Source organism: Lissotriton vulgaris, chromosome 9, assembly GCF_964263255.1.
Source record: "Lissotriton vulgaris chromosome 9, aLisVul1.2, whole genome shotgun sequence".
NCBI lineage: Eukaryota > Metazoa > Chordata > Amphibia > Caudata > Salamandridae > Lissotriton > Lissotriton vulgaris.
The window spans coordinates 1,177,446,075-1,177,472,852 of NC_141697.1; the positions used below are offsets into that span (position 1 = coordinate 1,177,446,075).

The 26,778-nt window shown below is 39.2% G+C and overlaps 1 protein-coding gene across 3 annotated transcripts in view; it reads left to right on the forward strand.

The window, feature by feature from the left end:
* Positions 1-26,778, forward strand: part of LOC147692969 (protein SSUH2 homolog) — a 459,976-nt gene that overhangs the window by 70,871 nt on the left and 362,327 nt on the right. For all 3 annotated transcript variants that reach the window (XM_086939216.1, XM_086939217.1, XM_086939218.1), the window contains exon 8: positions 4,379-4,461. In XM_086939216.1, the coding sequence (XP_086795342.1) occupies positions 4,379-4,461 (83 nt within the window). The remainder of the gene's footprint in view (positions 1-4,378; positions 4,462-26,778) is intronic.

Genomic DNA, 26,778 nt, shown 5'->3' on the forward strand with positions numbered 1-26,778 from the left:
AGCAGTCAAAGTTAATGTTTTAAACCATTAAACTGTACACACCACCACTATACACACCAGCCCTTGGATTTCATGTGAAGAGAGTGCCACACCCAGATGCTGATGGCTGATGGCTGTGACCTGGCCTGACTGGTAGAGCTAAACACATTTGGGAAATACATCAGCTTTTATTTTAGTGCACATGCTTCTCTGTGTGCAGAGTGGCAAATCAAAGTCAAAGTCACAATCATAATAGCTAGTTGTTATTCAGTGTTTCTTCTATCACGTGTTTCTAAGGACGGGAAGCAAAACGCTTGTTTATGTCCCACATTATCTAGCTTGTAAAGATGAAAGTCTGATCTCACCTGGAGTCAATGTGTCAGCAGGCCGCCTTTAAATCTCTGTGCTATTCGACGGGCAGATACATGTTGTTCTTACAAAATTCTGCCATAAGATTTATCTTCATAGGAAACAATTTCAAACAGAAATATCGTTAATTACCCATTATCAGCTTCCCATAGTCAATGCAGTGTACATGGCCACACATTTCTGACCAAATCCCTGTTCATTTATATCTATAGCCTTGAGTTAAAAACACAAGCTGCGAGTGATTGAAACCAAGGTTCTCGGGCAGGTGGGATTTTACACCATGCAGTTTCTTGGGATTTTCAGACGGCTAAATGCACATTCTCCAATCCAGATTGTATTGAGAACCTACCCAATCTTCTGAATCCCTGGAGTGACGGATTGCTGCCTTTGCCATGATCAAGTCCAGAATTTTGGAAATACACTCCTATGAACGTCATGACAAGGGCTCAGCAAACCTGGGCATATTCTCTCCACTCGTGAAACAAAGAGGTCCCTAAAGTTTTACCAGCTAGATATGGTTTCAGACGCAAGAGTGAATTCTAGCAACTAATTTTGCCAGCTCATTATGGTTTTAAGTACAAAAGCAAATTTCAGCCTCCACAGACCTCAACACAAACCTTTAGTGCCACAATTAAATTTACATAGTCATAACAAAATATTAATCAATGAAGAGTGATCTTTAAAAGTACAAACGCTGCAGAGGTACAAGCGGAGCAGGGAGGCCGGACTCTTCTTAACAGATGGTCAATTGAAAAGCCATAAAAGGAGAAGTGCGTTATTATATCGTCTTCTAAATCGCAAAGCACAACGATGGACTTGTAAATTTAAAACTAGTATTCCCTGAAAAGAAAAAAACAGACTTCGGTGGCTCCCTTGTACATGCATACAACAAACAAATGAGAAGACCATAATGTTTTTAATCACGAGGATACTGACTCCACTAAAACTGATGAGATTAAGTGCACAGAATCAGATAAGAGAGCTTCAAATTAAGGTGGAGCTTGGAATAAGAATCAACTATCTAAAGTAAAAAAACTGTCCTGATGAAGGGGTAAAACCATATACCGAAACGCTGCGTCGACAACCTTTCCCTTGTTTTTAAATGTCTATGTGAATTTATATGTTTTTATGCTGCTTTTTGATACTTGTGTACAGTACAATTGTATTGTTTTGAATACATCTTGTACTTTTAAAGATCACTCTTTTGGGCGGAGAGTGGGAGGGGCTTCAATTCATTACTCTACCACAACAAGTCAACATGCGCGCTGGCTCTAGGCTCGACCTATAAAGTATGGGCAATTCGTGCCCCTTCGAATGCGCCCACCGCTTCGACCACTGGTGCACCCTTATAAATGTATCCCTAATGGAAGGTGTATTCCCGATGCTCTTGGCATTGGACACATTACTCCTTTACTGAAAAAGTCTCAGGGTAAACGTAATAAATGGTCAGCTCTTGCCCAGTTACAAACATGTCCTGTCTGGATAAAGTTTTAGAAAAACCTGGAGCCATTCAACTTAGTGGTCACATTGAGTTGAATAACCTCCTGCACCTTATCAGCTTCCATGTGGGCTTCTCCTGGTGCCCAAGGTGTCACTAGGAGCGCACACATCATCCCAGTCTCTAAGAGACACTATTTGCTGCTTCATTAAATAAAAAACAGAAAACAGACAGTGTGAATGTCTACGTTAGTTCGCGAGTTCATTAAAATTGTGTCGCACTGTAAATTTAATGAGCACAGTAAACAATTTGCACACAAATAGTGTTTGACCACCGTCAAGAACCCAAACTTACGTGCAGCTGAACTTCAAGGACCCAAGTGGGGTGAAGGACTGTGAAGAGGAAGAGCAGAACAGGCATAAAATTCAATTGAGTAATATTCACACCTTTTAATAGAGCTTAGAAATGGACAATATCAGGTAGGATGCTCTACATTCAAATCAATTTTATCACTTGGCACATAGGAAAAGGAAAGTAAATTGATTGTGCAGAACCAAATAAAAATATGAGAAATCCGATGGGGGTGAGTAATAATGCTGAAGGTTATGTTACAGGCGTGTGACAAAGCGAACTTAATACTCCGATATCTCATTACCAAACCATTAAAGTGTGTGAACACATTACTGGCGTGTTCATTTCTGAAAGGTTGGTTGCCAGGGAAGGCAAGTGGCTAAAGAAACGTGAAATGCCTTCCCAAGTTACATAGAAAGGGCTCCCAACGCTCCGGACCCATTCATGGCCGCAGCCCATACATAGTGCAGTAGCCCCCTGTGGCCCGTACACAGTGTAGTAGACCCCCGCTGCCCGTGCACAGTGTAGTAGCCCCGCCCCCTGTGCACAGTGTAGTAGCCCCTGCCACCCATGCACAGTGTATTAGCCCCCCAGTCCCCTAAAACCCCCATAGCTCAGGCCCCTCCCAGCACCGCGGGGGCTATTGTTACACCACTGGGGAAGACGTAGATTTTGGATCCTAGGATCGGGCTAACTGCTCAGGGTCGGAGTTGAGACCTCTCATTGGGGAAGGCCAGCGTTTGTTTGGAGTCGTAAGCTCTTCTGGGTCATGACACTCAAACTTCATTCACCGGTCACCTAAGATCCTCCGTGCGCTTAGAGAGGAAGAGGGAGCCGCCTTAACTCCACCTACCATTTAAAAGGCATTGTCTTTGGTGATGCTCAGTTCACATGCTTCCCCCATGCAGCCTGGCTCAGGGGAGTGCACTCCGGACTGGCCAAGCATCTAAAAGTTGGGGCCTCCTAAACAGAGAGACTTCCAGGTGTGGGGGAGAGGGAGAAGGCACGGACAGTGGGAGGGGGTAAAGAAGGAAACAAATCACTTTGTGCCTGCAGTAAGAGAAACTGAACAAAGAAAATAGTGCTCACAGTCGGGGCCAGTCGCCATGGGAGGTGACCAATGAAGTGAAGTGGTACTAAAGAGGGACTAACAAGCCCATTTACAAATCAGAAGCCATCATTTAGGACAGACAATGACACAAGCCAATGGCAAATATGTGTGGAGTGTGGGCGGGACTTCTATTTGCTACTCCACTACAACAAGTCTCACAGAGCAGCGCAGGCGCGCTCGCTCTAGGCTCAAGCTAAAAAGTACTGACAAAGATCTGATGATTTAGAGTTTTAACAAGAGTTCAGAGTATCAGGTGGAGAAAGTCTGGAGCGTACAGACCAAGCCTCAAACAAGTATCTAATGATGGTGAAAGCTGTAATCCTGGAGGGATCAGAAGTAAAACTCCTACAAGCGAGCAAGAATCTGTTGAGGCCCAACTTGAGGCACAAAGGGCGGATCCATTTGTGCCTAGGGCTGGTGTAATAAGGATAGCAAAACAAGAAATGGTTGATATCCTCGGATTTATTCCCACACAGTTAGCACTCAGTCATATAGAGAGAACCTTTGGACGATTTGCTAGTAAATGTCTGTAAACAGGGTCGGACTGGGAACACAATCCGGCCCTGCCAATTGAGTTGGGGCGGCGCAGGAGGAGGGGAGTAGGGGTGTGTGTGGGGAACAGTGCAGCTGCTTTTTTTCAAGGGGGCCGATATAGTATCTATGCTGCAAACCGACCCCCACTGTGGCGGTACACCAGGGAAACGCCCAGTGCCTCTTACGGCCAGTACGGCCCTGCCTTAAAGATAAGAATTTAATATATAGGCTTTTCACAAGGAGCAAGGTGATCTCGATGAGGTAGGCCTCGAATTTAGGGTATGGTTTATAAAACAGAGTTTTGGAAGATAGGGAACCCAGATTAGTTGATTGGTGCCACTGGGCCCCAAAAAAAAGAAGCCAATACAATTTATTTTAAATTAACCTTTGAGTTAGAATTAATACACTCGGAAGAAGTGTAGAACGACTGTTAAACCTACTTCGCTTCGAAGCAAGCCGAGATATCTGCAATGCTGAGTTATCTACATATGGCGCCCAGTGTGGCAGAGGTAATGACGGTCAAACTCTAAATGAGACCCTAAGGCAAAGCAATATAATATTCCTTTTATGCTGATGTCTTCTTATTTTGATTTCAGTCAACTTGTGTCTCGTGTGGAGGTTCAGGAAGACAATACAATGGAAACAGATGCTGGGCCTGCTCAGGAAGTGGAAGGAAAATGTAAGTAAGCCACAATTAATTGTAGAGTGAAAATTCATAATCAAATCTTGCAAATTGCACAATGTTCCAAGATCTCAAATTTGTAACGTCAGAGAAATCTCACTGTTCATGGAATACCTAGGAATACCTAGATTTATATCACCGTCTCACAGAAAAAGAGAACCAAGAAGAGGCCTATCCCCAAAAAACACAGGAAGGGAAATCTCAGAAGGCGGGAAGCTCACAGTAGGTAGAAATTGTTTAACTATTTGGATGTTGATTAGTTCATCAAGCAATCAGTGTACTAGAAAATGGATTGCCTTTTCCTCATTTTCCAAAGTTCCGTCTAAGCTGTTAGTAAAAACAGATAAGTTCTTTCTCTCCACAGGGCTTGCTCACAATATGTTCTCTATGCCTGCTGGGCCAGAAGTACTAAAATTGATTTTCAAAAACTGGTTTCAAATTACATGAAGATATTTTTTCGATTCTTATGATACTTTGTGAACTGACCGACCTATTATTAAGATGGTTCACAAAAACGAATCACTGACAGAATATCGACCTAGAAAATATCGACCTACAGAAATATCGCCACTGGAATATTGAAGGCAAGAATATCAACATCCTATATACAACATGGTAAGTACAAAAATATCGATGTTAAAAATATGGTAATTAAAAATATCGTTTTTTTCTGTTAAAAAATTGTGTAAAATAATACTTACAAATAAAATAAGCATAGTTAAACATATTTAATAATGTTTAAAATTTATAAATAATACATATATAATAATAAAACATTAATTACACTTAGACATATGATATATAATATATACTTACTTAATAATACGTTTTAATAATTATTTTAATAACTTATAAATTATTAAAAAATATTATAAATTACAAATACATCTACATACATAAAACAATAACGTAAATAAGTATGTTTAATAAATTAAAAAAATTAAATATACTTTCAATATTTTTTAAATAATTATATACTTCATTATCTAAAATAAGACGAAAAATATTAAATAGCTAAAGTAATAAAACTAATATTCAAAGTCCGAAAAAAACTACAGTAATGAAAATGTTGGATAGCGTAGGGCTTAAAATTAGTATTCCCACTCCAAAAAATGCAACAGTAGGGAAGCGTTGGATAGCGTAGGGGTACAAAATACTATTCCAACTCCAGAGAGTGAAACAGTAGGGAAAGTGTTTGGATAGCGTAGGGGTAAAAATTACTATTCCAACTCCAAAGACTGCAACAGTAGGGAAAGCGTTGGATAGCGTAGGGGTAAGAATTACTATTCCCACTCCAGAGAGTGCAAAATTATGGAAAGCGTTGGATAGCGTAGGGGTAATAATTACTATACTAACTCCAGAGAGTGCAACAGTAGAGAAAGTGTTGGATAGCGCAAAAGTTAAATATAACATACTTTTAAGTAATTTTTGTATTTAATATAATTAATAATTTAATTTTTGAATAACTACATCATTTACAAATACCCATTAATAATTATTAAAAGCATAATTACAATTGAATAACTAATTAGCAATAAAGTAACAAAAAAGACCAATACATATTAATTAATAAATATTAATTATCAAATAATAAATATTGAACAATACAATATTTTTCATTACAAAAACCAAACGTATTAAATATTAAAAATTGATTAACAATTAAAAAATGTTAAACAATAAAATTACTTCCCACCCAATTCCCCTATAAACCCACAACCCGTTACAGAACTTAAATGCAAAAATTTATTAAAGTAATTCCTAAAAAATAATAATTAATTTTGTATAATTAAATTACTTCCCACCCCATTCCCCTAGAAACCCACAACCCGCTCAGGTACTAAAACACAAAATTGACTTACAAATAACATTATTAACATATAAAAATAGTATACATATAATTTAAAACCAGTAGAATACTGAACGAAAAACATATAACACATACATATTAAATACATAATAAAATACATCACACTAATACAAATATCGATATTAGTAACATCGAGATTAGTAACATCGATATATTTGATATCGATATTACTAACTTCGATTTTACTTACATTGATATAATAAAAGTCGATATTATTTACCTCAGTGTTGATATTCTATCCAACGATATTCTTGACCTCGATATTCTTTACCTTCGATATTTCCAACTCAATATTTCTGTGGGTCGATATTTGGGAATCGGTATTTAGACTGTGCACCCACAAAAACACCATTTGGAGTGGGTCGCAATCCAACGCACATAATGAATATTAATGAGACACATTGCAAATTGCAACTTACTCTGGTTCAAAGCTGTCACAGGGATGGTGGCCTTCTTGGGCCAGCAGACCAACATGTCCATGATCAACCAGCTTTTTTTTATGCATTTTCCTTAAATGAAACAGAACTGCATTTAACTAATAAAATGAAACATTTCGAAAACTTTTTTCGAGAGTTGGTACTGGTCCCCTAACGTTTCAATGGTTTGTGACTAAAATTACGGTTGCTAACAAATGGTACATTGTATTGCAAATCGAAATTTGGAAGGGATGCCTAAAACACGGCCTTCCAAAATGTGATTCATTATGCATTTTTAAAAATGTTTGTGAATCGGTACCCATTTACCAAATAAACAAAATGGGTTTATTATATAGTAAAAAGCTAAGAAGTGGGCGCAAAACCTGTGATTTAGGGAGCACACCTGGCCCATTGTTTTTTTGATAGCGGAGCAGTTTGTAAAAAACTATGGTTGGCACAATGGGATTTAGTCACCCTGGGCAAAATGCTGAATTATCTTTACCGATAGTGCAAGATTCTACCGATTTGGAAGTTATAATAGGTTTCTAGGCATTCTTTGATTCTTGTTCCTGTTGTAAAAAACAAAAAACTTTATGCCATGCAAATACAATTACCAGATGTTATGAATGTGGTGGTATGCTATTAACATTTATATGTAGTACTATATGTCATCCTGGGTTCAAGCAGTAAGGCAGACTTCAAGCAGCAGGGCAGTTCTCTAAAGTACAAGGGGTTCCTCTGCAGGTCCAAATGTGTACTGAAGAGTTGGTCTGAGGTTCCAATATTTGTACCTGCTGACCCCCTTTGAAGTGGGAGAAACTTCTAAACTTCCCCTCACATATGGAATTACCTTTCTTCCCTGCCCAGTCTCCAAGAGCTATAGGGTGGCAAAAAACTGTCAAGTTGTTTGTGAGTGAGCTGGAGCTAGCTCTGGCTGGGATAAATACACAAAGGCCAATTACCACTCTATTTACAGCCATGTGACCCAGGACCCAGACTGCAGGGACCAAATGGTTAAGACAAGAAAATGCCAACTTTGCAAAGCTGGATTTTTCAGAATTTGTTACTTAAAATCAAACTTTGCAATTAAAGAGGATTTTACATTACTTTTCTTTTGAGACTAAACATGATATTTCTACCCATACCCAAACAAATGTTTTCACTTATTAAATGTAATATGGTACCTACAATGTTATCCTATTAGAGAGGAAAGCCTTGCAGCAGTAAAAACTTAATTTGGGATTTTTCATTACCAGGACATTTAAACCTTAAAAGTACATGTCCAACTTTTTAAATACAATATACAATGCCCGATGGGATGTTTAGGTATACTTTAGGGATGGCTAATATGTATTAAAAAGAGAGCGTTAGGCCTGGAAGAAGGTTTGTATTTCCAGGTTTAAAATGGGCATGTTTTAAAAGGCTACTTAAGTGGGTGGCACAATAAGTGCTGTATGCCCACCAGTAGTATTTAATTTACAGGCCATGGGTAATTGTTCTACCACTTTTATTAGGGATTTGCAAGTAAATTACATTTGCCAATCATGTGTATGCCAAGGACATTAGCACTGTTTATCAGTGGTAAATGGCCCAGAGTCCTAATGCCAACAAAATCTAATTTCAGCGCAGGAGGTGAGTAGGCAAAACATTTAGGCGACAGCAATCCAGAAGCCTGGTAGGTCTAACACCCAGCAAACACAAACACAAATTAAGCACTGACTACTATAGCATTCTGGTCACTTCAGCTAATAGTATGGCAAGAGTAGAGGTCAACAATTCATATGTTACATCTCAGATACTTTAAAGTGAACTGAACTTTGAAACAAAGGCAGTTCAGTAGATTGCTGCCAAATCTCCCTAAAAATCTGACAGAGGATCAGATCAACGGGAAATAGGAAAGATTGACTCAGGCACCGCATCACCGCATGTAAATTATATTTATATATATATATATATATATATATATATATATATATATATATATATATATATATATATATATATATATATATATATATATTCGTATTTCCATACACTCCTCCAGGTATGAAAAACACGAACAACAAAAACGGCAACAGATTAACTCAACGCGTTTCGGGATAGTCTCCCCTGCTCGTGAGCAAGGGAGACTATCCCGAAACGCGTTGAGTTAATCTGTTGCCGTTTTTGCTAAAATAAATCCTTTGGATGCACTTGGGCTCGTGTTTTTCATACCTGGAGGAGTGTGTGGAAATACAAAATAATTGCAGGGCTCGCCACCCAGCACGAGCCCCAATCGTGAGAGGTTGGGTCAAGGCGGCGTTTCAGCGCTAGCGGAACCAAATGATTCAATATATATATATATATATATATATATATATATATATATATATATATATATATATTAGTACAAAGCACACTGGGTCCTTCCGGGTACCTCCTCCCGTGGTCAGGTGGCGCAGAAATTCGGCAAACCCAAAGCCGAAAAGTTTTCAATGAAAATCCACAAGTTTGCTACGCGTTTCGACACGCCAAGGATTCTTGATCACACGTGTGATCAAGACACCTTGGCGTGTCGAAACGCGTAGCGGTATCCGGTGAATAAAAACTTCCTGATTGAATCTCCTTGAGTGCGCGACCTTGCTTATCGGCAAACTTATGGATTTTCATATATATATATATATATATATATATATATATATATATATATATATATATATATATATATATATATATATATATACATATATATATTCTACTCTTCTTTCTCCAGAAAGAAAACTGCCACCTTCCAAAACAGCGGGCGTCTCGTCTCAAACGGGACCTCTGGAGCCAGTCCCGGCAACACTTCACCTTCCAGGCAGAAAAAACTACCAATGACGAGACTTGTGCAGACCAAAGTGTTTATTTCCATTTCGCCCTCGGACGCGTTTCGCCTACCCAGCAGTAGTTTTTTCTGCCTGGAAGGTGAAATATATATATATATATATATATATATATATAGATATATATATATATATATATATATATATATATATATATATATATATATATATATAGATATATATGTATATATATATATATATCTATATATATATATATATATATATATATATATTTACGTAGGTCGTCACCTATTGAACAGAAAGCATCTGCTGGATCCCAGAAATGACGAGGAGTCGACCCAAAAAGTGCTGGTGCAACGATGTTTATTTAAATAGAGCCAGCGCTGCCGCCATGACGCGTTTCGCCTTCGAGAAGGCTTGATCACATGACAAACTGCTCGTCATAGAGCAAGGCTTTTAAAGTGACAGTGCATTGTAATTCATGAAGGACATAGAAAAAATACTATTACATGATTGAGCAGCGTCATTTACGTACAGATGGTACCAAACGATAAAACTGAACTAACAAAAAACAAAGCTTACTTAAAGCATATGACTATGTTTAAAGGATCCCAGCATGGAGGAAAATTTGATAATCTATAGGAGATATATAGACGACATTTTCATTTTATGGAAAGGGTCAGAAGAGAGTGCCGAGAGATTTGCATCAGCAATTAATGAAAACAACCTCAATCTTAAATTCACATGCTCCACTAGCAAAGAGAGAATACAATTTCTAGATTTAGAGTTGTTCGTAGACAAAAATAAAATTCAAACCAAAACATACCGCAAGCCTACTGCAGGAAATGCGGTATTACACGCGCAGAGTTTTCACCCGGTTAAACTCAAAGAATCCATCCCATACGCTGAATGTCTACGCATGACAAGAAATTGCAGCACACAGGCAGGAGTGAGTGAAGCTAAATCAAATTTATTTGACAGGCTTAGCAAGAGAGGATACAGTGCTCAAACCTTATCTCGAGCTGAAAACAAATGCCGCAATGTAAATAGAAGGGATCTTCTATTTTCAGAAAAGAAAAAGAGCACACAAGAGAATAAATCTGTCCCCAATATGCCGAGATTGATCACGGGATACAATGCCTATCACAATCACGTGAGAAAGATCTTGCAGAGACACTGGCCTTTGATACAAAATGACCCAGTAATAGGGCAGTGGTGTGATAGAAGTCCTTCAATCACTTTTAGGAGGGCAAAGTCGATACGCAACCAGCTTGTAGTCAGTGCACCGACTATTACTAAGCCACCCATTTGGTTAAACAATCAAAGAGGTTTCATCAAGTGCACAAAATGCAAAGCGTGTAAACAAGGCATGAACACCAAAGAGGTTTCTGTTCCCTTTAGAAACAAACCGTATACCATCAGAGGCTGCTACTCGTGTAAAACAGAGTACTCAACTTACGTCCTTATTTGCAAATGCGGCAAACGGTATGTTGGAAGCACTGTCCATCCGGCACATGTCCGTATATTGCAGCACCTGCGAGCTATAAACAACAACGATGAAACCTACCCTGTGGCTAGGCACATACACAAAGCACATGCTGGTATCAGTTACGACATCAAATATTTTGTGATCAACAGCGTTGCAAAAAGTATCAGAGGAGGGAATCGCAGACTTGCTTTGAGGCGTCTGGAATCAAGATATATTATCTTGTTGGATTCCAAGATCCCGAATGGGCTTAATGCCGATGAAGCATTAACTGTACATTTATAAATTAACGCAGCATACTCCCAAACCCCCTTTTCCCGCTTGTGATACATCTAAACCATCACTTGTGCAAATATGTTGTTTCCTCTGTAACAATTGATTTAATCATTTTATTATCTAGTGTATCTAGCATGGCAACGTTGAGGATTACATTAATATGGGTGAGAGTCTGGGGTCCTTGTGTTGTACGCATCTAGGGACGGTAGGATTTTAATTACAACTTGGCCTATGACGATGGCTCGTACTTAAACATGTATGGCACACACATAATTTTGCTCCACTTGGAGACGAGGCTCACGTGAGTAACCTTTGTGTATACTTTGCAACATGGTTAATGGACTTTGCTATCTTGTATGGATTCTATTTATTTAATTTATCTTTTCAGTATGACCCATTGTCTTTGGCCGTTGACTATCATTGTCTTCTATGAGAGAATTTACCCACAAGCTCTAGATGTCGAGTTACCTGGATTATGTTGATTACCATCATATAGGGTATTGCATATATTTCCCCTAATATCTGTCAGAGACTGTGGTAATTTTACTTAAGGACTCCATGTATATTCTCACCCGTTTTTTGCTTACAGATAACGCTATACATCTTGGTGCCAACTTATACAATTATGCAATTTAACTTGTACACGATATCAACCTATTATTTGATTTTGTATCACAAAGTAATTCATGTTTTAATACTTGCAATTGCATATGGTTTTCCCTTGCTAATGTTATGTTATGTTATGTTATGTTATGTTATACTGGTTTTGTATAGCGCACGGCTACTCAGAGAGTGTCCCGGCGCTTTGGTTTGCACACCTATCTCATAACATAACAAGAGAAAGAGAGATAAAAACAGAGGATCCAGAAAGAAAGAAAAACCCAAGTAAACAGCTAAGAAGTAAAAAGCCAAGTTTTGAGCCCCTTCCTAAAGGCCAGTAAGTTTGAAGTACTGCTTAAGGCCACTGGCAACGTATTCCATAGCTGGGGAGCCAGCAATCTAAAAGAACGGCCTCCAATACGTGCCCTTTTGACACGAGGAACTGTGGCAAGGAACAAGGATCCTGACCTCAAGGGCCTGGCTGGATGGTAAAAAGCCAGCCTTTTTTGAAGGTATTTCGCTCCGGAGGCATGCAGAGCTTTATGCGCCAAAGTCAAGGCCTTGAAAATTATCCGCTTCCGGACGGGAAGCCAGTGCAGTGCCTGCAGGAGGCCCGAGGCTCTGGCACGGCGAGATAGTCCAAAGATTGCCCGTGCTGCCGAGTTCTGGACCACCTGCAGCCGTTGAAGCAGATATTCGGGCAGGCCGAGATAAAGAATGTTTGAATAATCAATTCGCGAGCCAATTATCGCCTGCACTGTAATATTCCTGTGCTCCTCCGATAGTAAAGGGAGAAACTTGTGCAACATCCGGAGCAGGCCAAAACAAGTGCCAGTAAGGCCGATTATCTGAGAGCGCAGTGTTAGGCTGTTGTCAATCTTAATCCCTAGGTTTTTAGCCACCTGGGACGAACTTGCTGGTGGGAACATGTTCTCTGGCCACCACACCTTCCAGTCCGGATCTGAAATGCACCCAAAGAAGAGGACCTCGGATTTATCCGAGTTGCACTTGAGGCTGTTATGTTGGAACCACTGAAACACAGCCTCAAGGCAACCCCGGATCCTCTCTCCGTCGAAGTCCGCACCACTCTCACAAGTGAAGAGGAGCTGGGTGTCATCAGCGTAGGAAACGATATGAGCCCCGAAGGACTCCGCCAGAGCCGCCAGAGGGGTCATGAAGATGTTGAATAGAGTCGGGCTCAATACTGAGCCCTGAGGGACCCCGACACCCAGTGGCGACATCTCGGCGGAGCAAGCAGAGGCCCAGACCGTTTGTCGACGGCCTGCCAAGAACGAACGAAACCAGTTGAGCACCGTCCCCCTAAGACCGATCTCAGAAAGTCTTGCGAGGAGACCCTCGTGGGGGACGGTGTCGAAGCTAATGATGTAGCTCTGCACGAGTCTGTGGGATGATGTATAGGAACTCCTCTATGTTTGTTGCCAAACCACGTGATGAAACTAAGTGTCACCGTGGTAACTAGATACCAATCACGGTGAAGTAACTGTGTCTGTACAGAGGTATATATGTTTTGGAATAGCATTTGGGTAGATGAAGTGAGCAAGGCGGAGGCTTCCGCGGAAATGCGTCTTCTTGCAGCTTTGAAAATAAAACTTCAAACTTGAGCAAACTCACGGAGTCGGTGCCATCCTTTATCGAGAGGAAGTGTGCTTGGTAACCAATATATATATACATATATATATATATATATATATATATATATATATATATATATATATATATATATATATATATATTTATTTACGTAGATCGTCACCTATTGAACAGAAAGCATCTGCTGGATCCCAGAAATGACAAGGAGTAGACCCAAAAAGTGCTGGTGCAACGATGTTTATTTAAATAGAGCCAGCGCTGCCGCCATGACGCGTTTCGCCTTCGAGAAGGCTTGATCACATGACAAACTGCTCGTCATAGAGCAAGGCTTTTAAAGTGACAGTGCATTGTAATTCATGAAGGACATAGAAAAAATACTATTACATGATTGAGCAGCGTCATTTACGTACAGATGGTAAAATACCAAACGATAAAACTGAACTAACAAAAAACAAAGCTTCCTTAAAGCATATGACTATGGTTAAAGGATCCCAGAATTTCATTTAAAATACTACCGGTAACATGTCATTAGAACAATATCAATATTTTTCGTTATTTGATAGTACACGACAAATAAATGTGCCTATGTAACCGATCAAAAAAAACATTTTTAACCGATATTGAGTCACCATGTTATTGCACTTTGTAAAATAGTTCAATATTTAACAGTACTAGAGTAACACACTGAAAATTAGATTATTGCTGAATATAAAGTACTAAGTCCTTCTTTGTCCTTAGTCAAAGACAATGACAATTATTCAAAATAGAGCCCAAGTGGGACTGCCACAATGCCTGCTGAATCATATTTAGTGCAAATTAAGTGATGAAAAATATTTACAATATAAAGTGCAAGTGGAAAACAGCCAATTATAAGTGCAATAGTTTCTTGTATAAAAACAATTTTTTCTTTCTTTTTCATAAGTTGTTAAAAGATACAATCAGATAGAGCACCACATTTCACAAACATGATATCAAAATTCATCTAACTCCTTTGATGAGATCAAAGCTGTAAATAAATATCCGGGCAGGTGTACAGGGGCATACTAAGAAAATCCTTCAAATACAGGTGTAAAGATCTTCCCTATCATTCAACCCATTAGGATTCTTTGTATTAAGCTCCAATATATATCTAGTTTCAAGAAGACGGAGTTTGGCCTCACGGTCTCCTCCTCTTCTTGAGCCTTCTACTGCATCAATTAGAAAATACCGGAGCTGGTCAGGAATGCCTTGATGTTTGTCCTGAAAATGCCTGGCATTTATATATATATATATATATATATATATATATATATCATGAACAAAGTTCCCCCACTCAGAAGAACGGCACAGGCTGCCTTTGGATGCTTCAAAATGTATTTATTTAAGGCACAAAATCGGCAGCTCCCTACCGATGCGTTTCGCCACTAAGGCTTGGTCACGGTTACTGTGTTCATTTCATGGTGCTATTTACATAGTGAAAACAAAGTGAATAGAGGAGGGACTACAATAGATCCACTCGGCCGATTTCGGCCGCCATAATTGAGTGGTAATTTACAATGAAATTATATTGTCATAATACTGCATTTGTACAAATAAAGTATAATACAAAATTAGTCATACTTCTGGCCCCAATGGACTGATTATAAGTGAATTTTTCGTGAAATCAAACTCGAGGGTCGGCTTATATTTGCGAGCCTTGGACAACTGGATGTTGTCATCAGTGATGTCATCAGTGATGTCATTTGAGATGTCATCAGTGATGTCATTTGAGATGTTATCAGTGATGTCATCAGTGATGTCACTGACCATGTCATGAATGATTTAATATGTGACATCATCAGCAGTGGATTGCGGGTGCGCGATATATAGTTATTGCAACTAACTATATATGCGAATTTCTATGGTTTTGTGCGAGTAAATTAAGGTTTTGTAAATGCTAATCCCTAACTATATATGGTCTATAACCAATGGTTTTTTCAGTGAATTTTCATGGTTTTGTAAATGCAAATTCCTAACTGTATATGGTCTATAACCTATGGTTTTTTCAGTGAATATATATATATATATATATATATGAAATACCAATAATTCACCGCACACGCCTTGATGTCAAATTGCAGTTTCTTTTATTTCAAAACGTGACAAACACCTACGCGTTTCGAACCGTAGTTCGTGTTCACGGTAGCTGTACTGTGTGGTCCCTCCATTATTTCAATGCACATTGGCCTTAGGCACGCCCCCATTAGTTTAAGGCATGCTGGGACATGTAGTGTTAACAAAATTATGTGTGCCCATACATTCTTTGTTTAGGTCCTGGGTTTATGCAGCACTGGGGCGACATTGGGCGTTACTGCATTTAAAGTGTGTCCCCAGTTAGCTAGGACAATGGCGCTTTGTATCACACGTGATGACACGTGCGTCTATAATCAGCTCTCTGATTTCTTGAGAGTTGATTAAAATGCGTAACTTTACGGGTACAATTCCATAGTTACACTCAGCCCTTAATTGTAACTATGGAATTGTACCCGTAAAGTTACGCATTTTAATCAACTCTCAAGAAATCAGAGAGCTGATTATAGACGCACGTGTCATCACGTGTGATACAAAGCGCCATTGTCCTAGCTAACTGGGGACACGCTTTAAATGCAGTAACGCCCAATGTCGCCCCAGTGCTGCATAAACCCAGGACCTAAACAAAGAATGTATGGGCACACATAATTTTGTTAACACTACATGTCCCAGCATGCCTTAAACTAATGGGGGCGTGCCTAAGGCCAATGTGCATTGAAATAATGGAGGGACCACACAGTACAGCTACCGTGAACACGAACTACGGTTCGAAACGCGTAGGTGTTTGTCACGTTTTGAAATAAAAGAAACTGCAATTTGACATCAAGGCGTGTGCAGTGAATTATTGGTATTTCATCAAAACGAGACACTGCCCTGGTCCCTTCGCCGGCACCGACTGAAGCGTGCTCCCGCTGCGACAGGACAAGTTGTATGCTATATATATATATATATATATATATATATATATATATATGTTTACAAACTCCGTTCCCCACACGCTGCAGTTTCCCCAGACGTGGGGCAAGAACAGACACGGACCACAAGGTAGTAGATGCCGGTTTATTGCAGTGCTGTCGCCATAACGTTTCTGCTCTCAACGAGCCTTGATCACATGACAACGTGATAATGGTGTTGATTTCTTTTAAAGTGCTAGTGCCACATTGTAAATACGTCACATGGGCTGGACATAGATAACAGACTAGTAAAATACATATAACGTCATTGATAAAAAGCAAATAAATACTTTAAAACATGACAGTTAAATAAGGCTTTCATGGGGATATAAATATATGTTAAAATAAATTCATACATATATAAATATCAACACTGTTTTTCCCAATAAATTGCTAAAAATATATGTGCAATATACAGCCAACCTGTAAACATAGACTCCTTATGTAAACATTTAAATCACGTGGTATATAAATAAGTACCATTGAATTACTAGTCCTGAGACCAAATTAATCATCAATCACGGGATAAATCCCTATGAATGGATGCCAACCTAAGGGACATGTACCCAAACTTGTGCTTGAAAATAAAGTGCAAAAGTGCTTTGTGCTATGAAGTGAAAATCTAAGAATAAGAATGAATCAGGACTTGTTCCACTGGATCAAACTGAGCCCAGAATTGATCACAGAGGAACCGACCACACTGCTGGTTTTTATGTCAAAATAGCAACTAAATACCCGGATATTAATGGCATAGACTAATACTTGAGATTCAGAGACATATGTTAGCTTTAACTAGATACCAGAATGTACATCACTTTAGCAGCATAGATAATTTATACAGTACAGTGAGAGTATGTGCAAATTGATATTCAAAGTTTTTAAAACCATCCTGAAAGATAAAACAATAAATAACTAGTAAAAGTTAAAAACCGTTTAAGATTCATATATTACAACAATATATTTTGGCATTGTGACTGGGAAGCTTTAAATTTTATACCTGGAGGCCTTAGTGTAAACACGTATACATATCTTCCGTAAGATTTAAACCGTTAGGTTGTTTACTGTCTAATTGGAGAATGTATTTGGTCTCAAGTTTTCTTAATTGGGCCTCTCTGTTGCCTCCTCTTCTGCTTGCACATATCAAATCAATCACATAGTACTGTAGCTGATTGCTATTACTTTGGTGGAATTCTTTAAAATGCCTTGCTACAGGATACGTGTTATCCTGATTTGTGATGGCCCTAAGATGCTGTAGTATTCGTTTGTGTACCGGGAGTTTGGTACTCCCGATGTATCGCAGAGCACATGGACACTCGAGAATGTATATGGCAAATTCTGTTTTACATGTAAGGACCTTATTGATAGTATGATCCTTATTGCCAAAACCATCTCTAAAGGTCTTTTTGTTAATGCCATGTGCACAGGCCTTGCAAGTTTTGCATTTAAAGAAACCTTTGTTCGTCTGCCACCAAGAAGTTTTGTCAAGTACTTCAGGACTAGTATCTATTAATTTGTCCTTCATTGAGGGTGCACGGCTATATGTAATGGAAGCCTTACTGGGAAGCAAATCTCCTATTACGACATCCTTCAATACAGTAGGCCAATTTCTATTGATAATCTTACGCAGTTCTGTATGTTGATTGCAAAAGCCCATTATGATTCTAAATGGCTCTATTGGTAAAGCACTGGAACTTGTAGATACCATCTGGAGATTAGTAGTATCCTGTGTAGTGCAATATTTACTAAGCAACTGGGATCGAGTTGTTAACATCGATTTTTGGATAGCCTTCTTGATAGTTTTTTTGGAATAGCCTCTTTCCAAGAATCTAGCCATGCTGGATTCCTGTGCCAACTGAAGCTCTTTGTCATTGCTACATAACCTTCTTAACCGGATCATTTCCCCATAGGGAATGCTTGCAATTAAATGAGCCGAATGTGCACTGCCTGCATGTAGCGTGGTATTACCTGCAGTGCTTTTTCTATATTGGCGTGTTTCAAGACCATTCGTAGTTACAAACACTTCTGTATCTAAAAAGGCTATTTTTTCTTGACTTAAAGTTGCTGTAAACTTAAGGTTACAGGAATTTATATTGATATTGGACACGAATTGTAGTGCATCTATTTCGCTGCCTCTCCAAATTACGAATAAATCATCAATATACCTGTACCAAGTAATCACATTGTCAGCCATGATTTCTTTGTGCTCAACCAAGAGGACCAGTTCCTCCCAAGCTCCCATGTGTAAACATGCGTAGCTTGGTGAGAAACTGGCCCCCATGGCTACTCCCTGGAGCTGTTTGTACAATAAATTATTATACATAAATACATTGTGATGTAGACAGTATTCCAGCATAGCAATCAACATTTCATTATGATTTTCAAACATTTTGTCTCTGCGTGATAGGTAATATTTAATTGCCGCTATACCGTCTTGATGTATAATGCTAGTATATAGCGATGAGACGTCTAGCGCCATCAGCCAATCCCCCTCCTGCCATTCAACATTGCGTAATTTTGATAGAAAATCCCCAGTATCCTGGATACAAGAATCCAACAATTTTACAAAGCCTTGTAAAAAATAATCAATATAGACCGAGGTATTTTCCATCAGACCACCCCTGGCTGAAATAATAGGCCTGCCAGGAGGATTAGTACAGTCTTTGTGTATCTTGGGGATGTGATATAATTTCGGAATCACTGGATAGTCATTACAAAGAAATTTGAACTCTGCCTCCGAGAGTAATTTTTTATTTCGCCAACCCCACAGTTTCTGGTGATATTCAATTTGCATGGCTTTGGTGGAGGATGCATTGATGCGTTCATAATGTTCCCGATTGTTCAGTTGAGCATAGGCTTCCTTATCATATGTCGCTTTAGTCTGTAATACAATATTGCCTCCCTTGTCACTAGGGCGTATTACAATATTTTTATCATTACTCAACTTGTTAATCAGCGCTTCATAATCCATAGTCATTTTATCATATTTAAATTTTTTCATGCAGGTTTTACTGTGTAACCTTTTGATTTCATTAGTTACATTTTCATGAAAAATGTCCAAATTGTCTCTTGGCATAATGGGGATAAATGTAGATGGTGGCCTAAAGGGAGTGATTGAATTTGTTATTCTATTTTCACCTCTGCCAGTTGATGCTACATTATCAATTCCTTCATTATTCCACAGCTCTTCCATTTCTTGTGTCAGGGATTCCCCACTTGAATCTGAGGTATTCGACCGGGGTATGTCATTAGTCGCTTTTAGTAGATGGAATTTTTTTAATTTCAACTTACGAACAGCTTTATAAATATCAGTTCTAGTGGCAGCATAGTTCATATTTGTTTTAGGTGCATATGACAGGCCTAATTTCAAAATGTTTTCTTCATCTGGTGTCAAAGGTACGGTGGTTAGGTTCACAATAGTAAGTTGGGTCTTATTGTTAGCGTTTATTTCTTGGACCATTGTCCCCTGCCCCTTTTCACATTTTGTCCTCCTCTGCCTTGCCCTGTACCTCTTCCTCCCCTTGTAGTTCCTGTATTTTCTTTGTAGTTCCGATGCACCAGCGGTCTTAAAGACGCCATGCGATCTTGGCATATAAAACTGATCTCTTCCCCCGGGGAGGGAACTTTTTGAATGTTAGTTGCTGCTATGTTTCGCATTTCTGATTCAGACTCACTCCCAGGACCGGAGCTGACATCAGAAATTGTAGAATCCGTCTGGTTTGCATTTTTCTTTTTGTTTCTCCATCCACCTGTTGAATTGGGTTGTTTGCCCCCAGTCGCTCCCCGCCAAGAATCATATTTTTTAGAAAAAGTAAATATTTGTCCAAGTTCATAATCCTGCCTATCGCGCTGAAACTTATAAGTTTCACGCTCTATGATTTTCTCTTCCTCTTTCTTAAGTCTTGCCTTCATTTCATTGGTGAGTTTAAGCTTTTCATCCACCGAGCCACTGAAAAAAACCATAGGTTTCACACCAGTTATAGTTAGGAATTAGCATTTAAAAAAATATTAAATTCACAGAAAAAAACATAGGTTTCACACCAGTTATAGTTAGCTGGAAATTTTACTGACATAAAACCATTGAAATTCCCACGTTATAGTTAGTTGGACGCACTGTAACTTGCGCGCCTGCAATGCACTGCTGATGACGTCACATATTACATCACTCATGACATGGTCAGTGACATCACTCATGACATCACTGATGACACCATCCTTGTGACAGAGTGACAGACCTCCTTTCAGTGTAATGTAACCCTTGAAACACATATTCAAAAATAGAAAATAACATTTTCAAAAAAATGGAGATACCCATACAAGTTACAACAACCAATTCAGTAATACGACCATCTATATACACATCCACTCATTCACCAACAGTTCTATATAGTCACTCATACATGTATTCACTCATCATATGTACTGCAAGGCCTATCTCTCCAATAGGTTAACATTGGGATTACCTTATCACATCTGTTATAAGTGTAATTTCCAATTGGGAAAAGATGGAACCCCCAAATTTGGTGCACTGGAATCACAATTTGAAAACACAACTCATGGTGAAGTTGGATTTTAAATTGCAATTCTAAAAATGTCTCTTTTAGAAAGTAGCTATTTTCTTACTGTAACGATTTCATGCCCTCTGCCTGTCTCTAAATACATGTCTGGGTAGGTGAGAGTTGGCTTTGTACATTCCCTCTAGACAGCCATACACAAGTAAGGGAAGGTATGACAGAGAGGCCATCTGTATCCTGATGAGTCACCCTGGAAAAATGCGAAGGAGGAGCTGACACACACACCTGAAAGGGTTTTGTCTTGTCCCAACACAAATTGTTGTATACCCCCCTATAGTGAGTCTAAATCTAAGACAGGAAAGAGAAGGGACTGTCACACTTTAAAGGTATCTCTTTGAAGTCTGCACACTTCAAAGGCCTAACAGGGTATACTTACTAGACCTCTGACACCACCAACTGAGAACACTTCTGAAACTGAGGACATTCTACCAGGAAGAAGGACTTCAGTGCTGCTGGAGGGACTTCCATTTTACTAAACTGCTTTGTTGTTTTTGCGTGCTGCCCTCTTGCCTGGGAGTGAGAAGGACTGGACCTGCATCTCTACATCCCTGACCCTGAGGGGCTTATTTACAAGCCCCTTGCACCGCCCGCATCACTTTTTGGGACGCACCGACTGCGCACTTCGATACCCCATATTTACAAGGATAAGAAAAGTCAACCTTTGTGGCTTTTCCTGTCCTTGTAAATACGACCCCTTTACACTAAGCACTGTGCCCGGGTGTTGCTGTGGGTGTTCCCACCTTCCTGCACATAAACAATCGTAAGAGTTAACTGTAGGATCCTGGTTGTTGATAAAGATGCAGCTGACACAGGATTGGATTGAGAAGAAGCTCAGGTTTATTGGAGATAAAGGAGACAAATCCAGATCTCATCCAAGCTCAAAGTAAAACAGCCCACAGCTTGTAAAGATACATTCCAGTAGCTATGGTAACCAAGTAGAATACATGACATCATACAGTGTGAGTCAGGGAGGATGCTACACATCTTCCCCCCATAAAAAAAAAAATAAAACTAGCAAAAGAGAGAACACCTAAAACAGTAAAACAATAGGTAAACAATCAAACTTACATCAAGAGACATAGTCTTTTAAATGAGAAGGTCTCTTGGTGGTCCTGGAGGAATGTCGACACACCTTAGGAACTTCATGATTGGTGTCAAGTCGGGAGCCATCAGCATCCATTTTAAGCTCAGGGGCAGGAGACTCGTGATTGCCAGATAAGACACAAATTCTATTTAAGTTCCATATTCTATGGTCTAAAGTCCTCACAGCATTCTTAAAGACCTTTATAACTTTTATTGGTTCAGAGAATTTGATTTTTTTACCAGGAAGTTTAACAACTACCATGTCACCAACCTTCACAGGCGTTGCTTTAACAGCATGTTTGGAATCGAAATAGAGCTTTCTGTTGGAGGATTTCCAAATCTCTTTCTCTCGCCAATTAAGTTCATTACTCGAATCTCCACTTTTGGAACAACTAGCAATTTCATCACTCAAATCTCTTACCCATGTCGGTTCTAACAAAGTACAAGGGGACCTACCCCTAAAAAGGACAAAGGGCGATTTACCAGTTGAGGAGTGAGGAGTGAATCTATAATTTTCAACCTTTTTAAGAACTTGTTCTTTCCAATTGAGGCCCACCCCTTTAGCCCAGGAGATGGTTTCTTTGAGTACTTTGTTAAATCTCTCCACCACGCCATTGGTTTCTGGGTGGTAAAGAGCACATTTTTTATGAATTATACCACATCTGAGTAAGAAAGACTCCATTTCCCTGGAAACTAATTGAACCCCATTATCAGTGAGTAACGAATGTGGGAATCCTTCCCTGGCAAAGAGGGACTCTAGGAATCTTATAACACTGCTAGTCTCAATGTTTGAAGTGAGGTGTATCTCAGGCCATCTGGAAAATAGATCCATTAATACGAAAACGAAAGTTTGTTGCCCATCAGTGTAAATGGGGCCAAGGATGTCAAATGAGACCTCTTTCCACGGCCCACACGGGAGATCTCTAATGATCATGGGTTGTACTCTTACAACTTTGGATTTATCACTCAGGTTACAAACCACACAATCTCTGATAATACGCTCAATGTGCAAGTCCATGCCTGGCCACCAGTAGGATGAGCGAACTCTTTCCTTAGTTTTTGTCATACCAGAGTGTGACTCATGAGCCAGATCAATGATGTTTTTGCGTAATTCAGAGGGAGGAACCAATCTAGTCCCACGAACCAACAAATCATTACAAACAGCCAATTCGTCTTTCACCCCCCAGAATTTTGCACTCTCAGCACATCCCTGTTTCTTGGAATGCCAACCCTTCTCTAAGAGAGACATCACCTCAGAGAGAACGGGATCAGATGATAATTTAGAACGCCACTCAGATTCATCAATGACTTCAACAGATACCGGGCAAACTTGATATTTATCTTCCTCACAGTCATCATCTAAAGGTACGTCCTTAGAAATGTCAACCAGCCTTGACAAGGTGTCAGCGACACAATTCTGAACACCAGGTATGTATTTTATAGTGAAATCAAATTCCTGAAGTGCAATAACCCATCTGGTTATTCTACTGGATACTAAATCAATACCTTTTTTTGAGAAAATCTCGCATAGAGGCTTGTGATCAGTCTTGATTATGAACCTGCTTCCCCACAAAAATTTCTTGAATTTTTTGACAGACCAATATACAGCCAGAGCCTCTCGTTCAATAACGGAATAACGAGTTTCAGGGTCCTTAAGACCACGTGAGGCAAACATAATGGTATCTAGGACTCCGTCATTCTCTTGTTGGAGAACAGAACCAAGTCCTTTGAGACTGGCATCGGTAGTAAGAATAGAAATCTTTTTGGGGTCAAAGCTTCGAAGATTAGGAGCTTTCTCAAGTCCCTTTTTTAACGTCTGAAATTCAGACTCACAAGTGTCATCCCAAATGAATTCAGACCCCTTTTTCAACAAACTTCTTAGGCCTACACACTGACTGGCAAAATCTTTAACAAACTTATTGTAATATTCTACCATACCAAAGAATTTCATCAATTCTTCCCTGGAGGAAGGGGGGGGCATCTTAACAATAGTATCCACCAAGTTGGCCTTAGGCGCAATACCATCTTTTGAAATTGTGTGGCCTAAATAATGAATTGATGAGACACCAAAATGACACTTCTCAATCTTGATGGTGAGGTTGGCTCTTTCAAGTCTACTAAGTACATCAAACAAGATGGATTCATGCTCAACATCATTCTTACCAAATACAAGAATGTCATCTTGGTAAACACATACTTTATCACAACCTTTGAGAACTTTCTCCATAATGCGCTGAAATACAGATGCCGCTGAAACAAGGCCAAAGGGCATTCTGACAAATCTAAAAGTCCCAAAGGGAGTGATAAAAGATGTAAGGTTTCTTGAAGACTCTTCTAGCTCAATCTGGTGGTAAGCAGAGGCTAAATCTAACGTGCTAAATACTTTTGCATTGTTCACTTTAGTCAAAAGATCAGAGATGTTAGGAAGAGGGTATCTGTCACTGATAACACACTTATTCAATTGCCTCAAATCAATGCATAGACGCAAAGAACCATTGGGTTTGCGTGCGGCCACCACGGGCGCAATCCAATCAGTCCCTGTAACTTCCTCAATGATCCCACCCAACTTTAATTTTTCTAATTCACTAATCATCTCATCTTTGAGGGAAATGGGAACAGGTCTAGGCTTGCAAGCATAGGGTTGAGACCCAGGCCTTAGTGGAATTTCAAGCTTGAAGTCCTTGAGGCAACCTAATTCATCTCTAAACACTTTAGGAAATTGCATTTTGATGCGTGACAATAACTCAACATTAGAATCAACTTGGACAGAGTTGACAAGCTCTTTAAGTATTATGGGATTGGGACCACTGGGATCCAACATTATGTGAAGATCACCCTGGTGGAACCAACTGATTATACTATCACCCTTCTGGGAAACATAGATTTTGCCAACAGTGTAACGACTTTTATACTCAATGCATCCTGTAAAGCATCCCATAAGAGGAATAAGTTTACCTCCATATGCTAACGGACGAATGTCAGCTCTAGTTAATTGAGTCTTTTTGGATAACTTACCCAAATAAAAACTTTTAGAAATAATAGTTATTTTGGCACCAGAGTCAAAAAGAACATCTGTTGACTCACCCTCAATTTCAATGGTGTCAATAGGACAGTTTCTTTGATCAGCTGTGGATGTGACTTGAACAATAACTTGTCCACAGACAAAATCTTCTTCTAGACATTCATCTTCAACAAATTTTACAGAAGTGGAAGGGGTTTTACTTTTGCATAACATTGAAAAATGACCCTTCTTTTTGCATTTTGAACAAACAGCATTAAAAGCAGGACATTTCGTGTAATTCGCATAATGACCAATTTTGTCGCACCTGAAACATTTGGGTACAAAGGGTTTCTTTTTAGAATTAGAAGAGGTAGTAGACCCAGAAGGTTTTTGTGAGTCAGGTATAGTTTTCTTAATAACGTGAACAGAGGGTTGTTTGTCTTTATTCAAGGTGTCAACACACTTTAGAGAATGTTCAACTCTTTTTGCTAGTTGTAGAACCTCATCTAAAGATGGTTCATCTTTTAACCAAAGTTCATCTCGAACCTTTTCAATATTACAGCCAACCATGAACTGATCTCTAATTCTTTCCTCAATTGAAGTGTCAAATTTACAAGAGGAAGCTAATTTTCTTAACTGCGTGACATACCCCTCAATAGTTTCCCCTTCATTTTGTAACCTTTTAGCAAATTGATATCTTTCCAAGATTGTACTAACCTTGGGTAAATAGTGATTATCTAACTTCTTCATGCAAATTTCAAACTCGTTCAGATTTCTTTCTTCCTCAGCAGTAAGTTCAGCTAAATGGTCAAATACATCTTGGCCCTCTGACCCAAGACAATGAAGTAGGAGAGAAGTCTTGCGTTCAGCGCTAAGACTAACCCCACAAACTTTAGCATAACGTTCGAATACCTTTTTCCATTTTTGCCACTTAATAGGAGGATCCCCAGGAGACGATAGAAAGAATGGGGCGGCAGTAACATTTTGCATGGTTGTCTAAACAGTATATATAAGTCACCTGAAAAGGAAAAACAGCTTAAAAAGATAACAACACTATTTGTAAATGTAAATTAATAATAAATAAAGCAGAGTAGTACAGTATATGATAACTTGCGGTGAGATGCAATCAGGAAGCTGTTCCACAGAGTCCTTCAGACGAATAAAGTTCTGGAGGTTGTTTCAAATGGTGCCTTTAAATGTAGCCATATTGAAGAAAAGGCGCTGTGATAACATAGAGAAATACATAAAATAAACAAAATTTACAGTATAAATAAACGTAGAGATCGTTGAAGTCAAGTTGTCATGGGAACCCAAAAACACGAAGAAATTGAAGAAAATGGCTGTAAATGATGTCAGACGCTGTTAGACGCTGCGTGAGAGAGCGTCGCTCGTCAGAGACAACGTTGCGCAGAAACACGCGAAGACCTTCAAGAGACGGGGACACCGTTCTCCAATGATGACAAGAGGCGCGAGTGAATAATGGTTGTGCAGCGCGGCCTCACGAGGTATGTTTATCTTTGAAAATGAGCAGCGCGATGACAAGAGGCGCGAGTGAATAATGATTGTGCAGAGC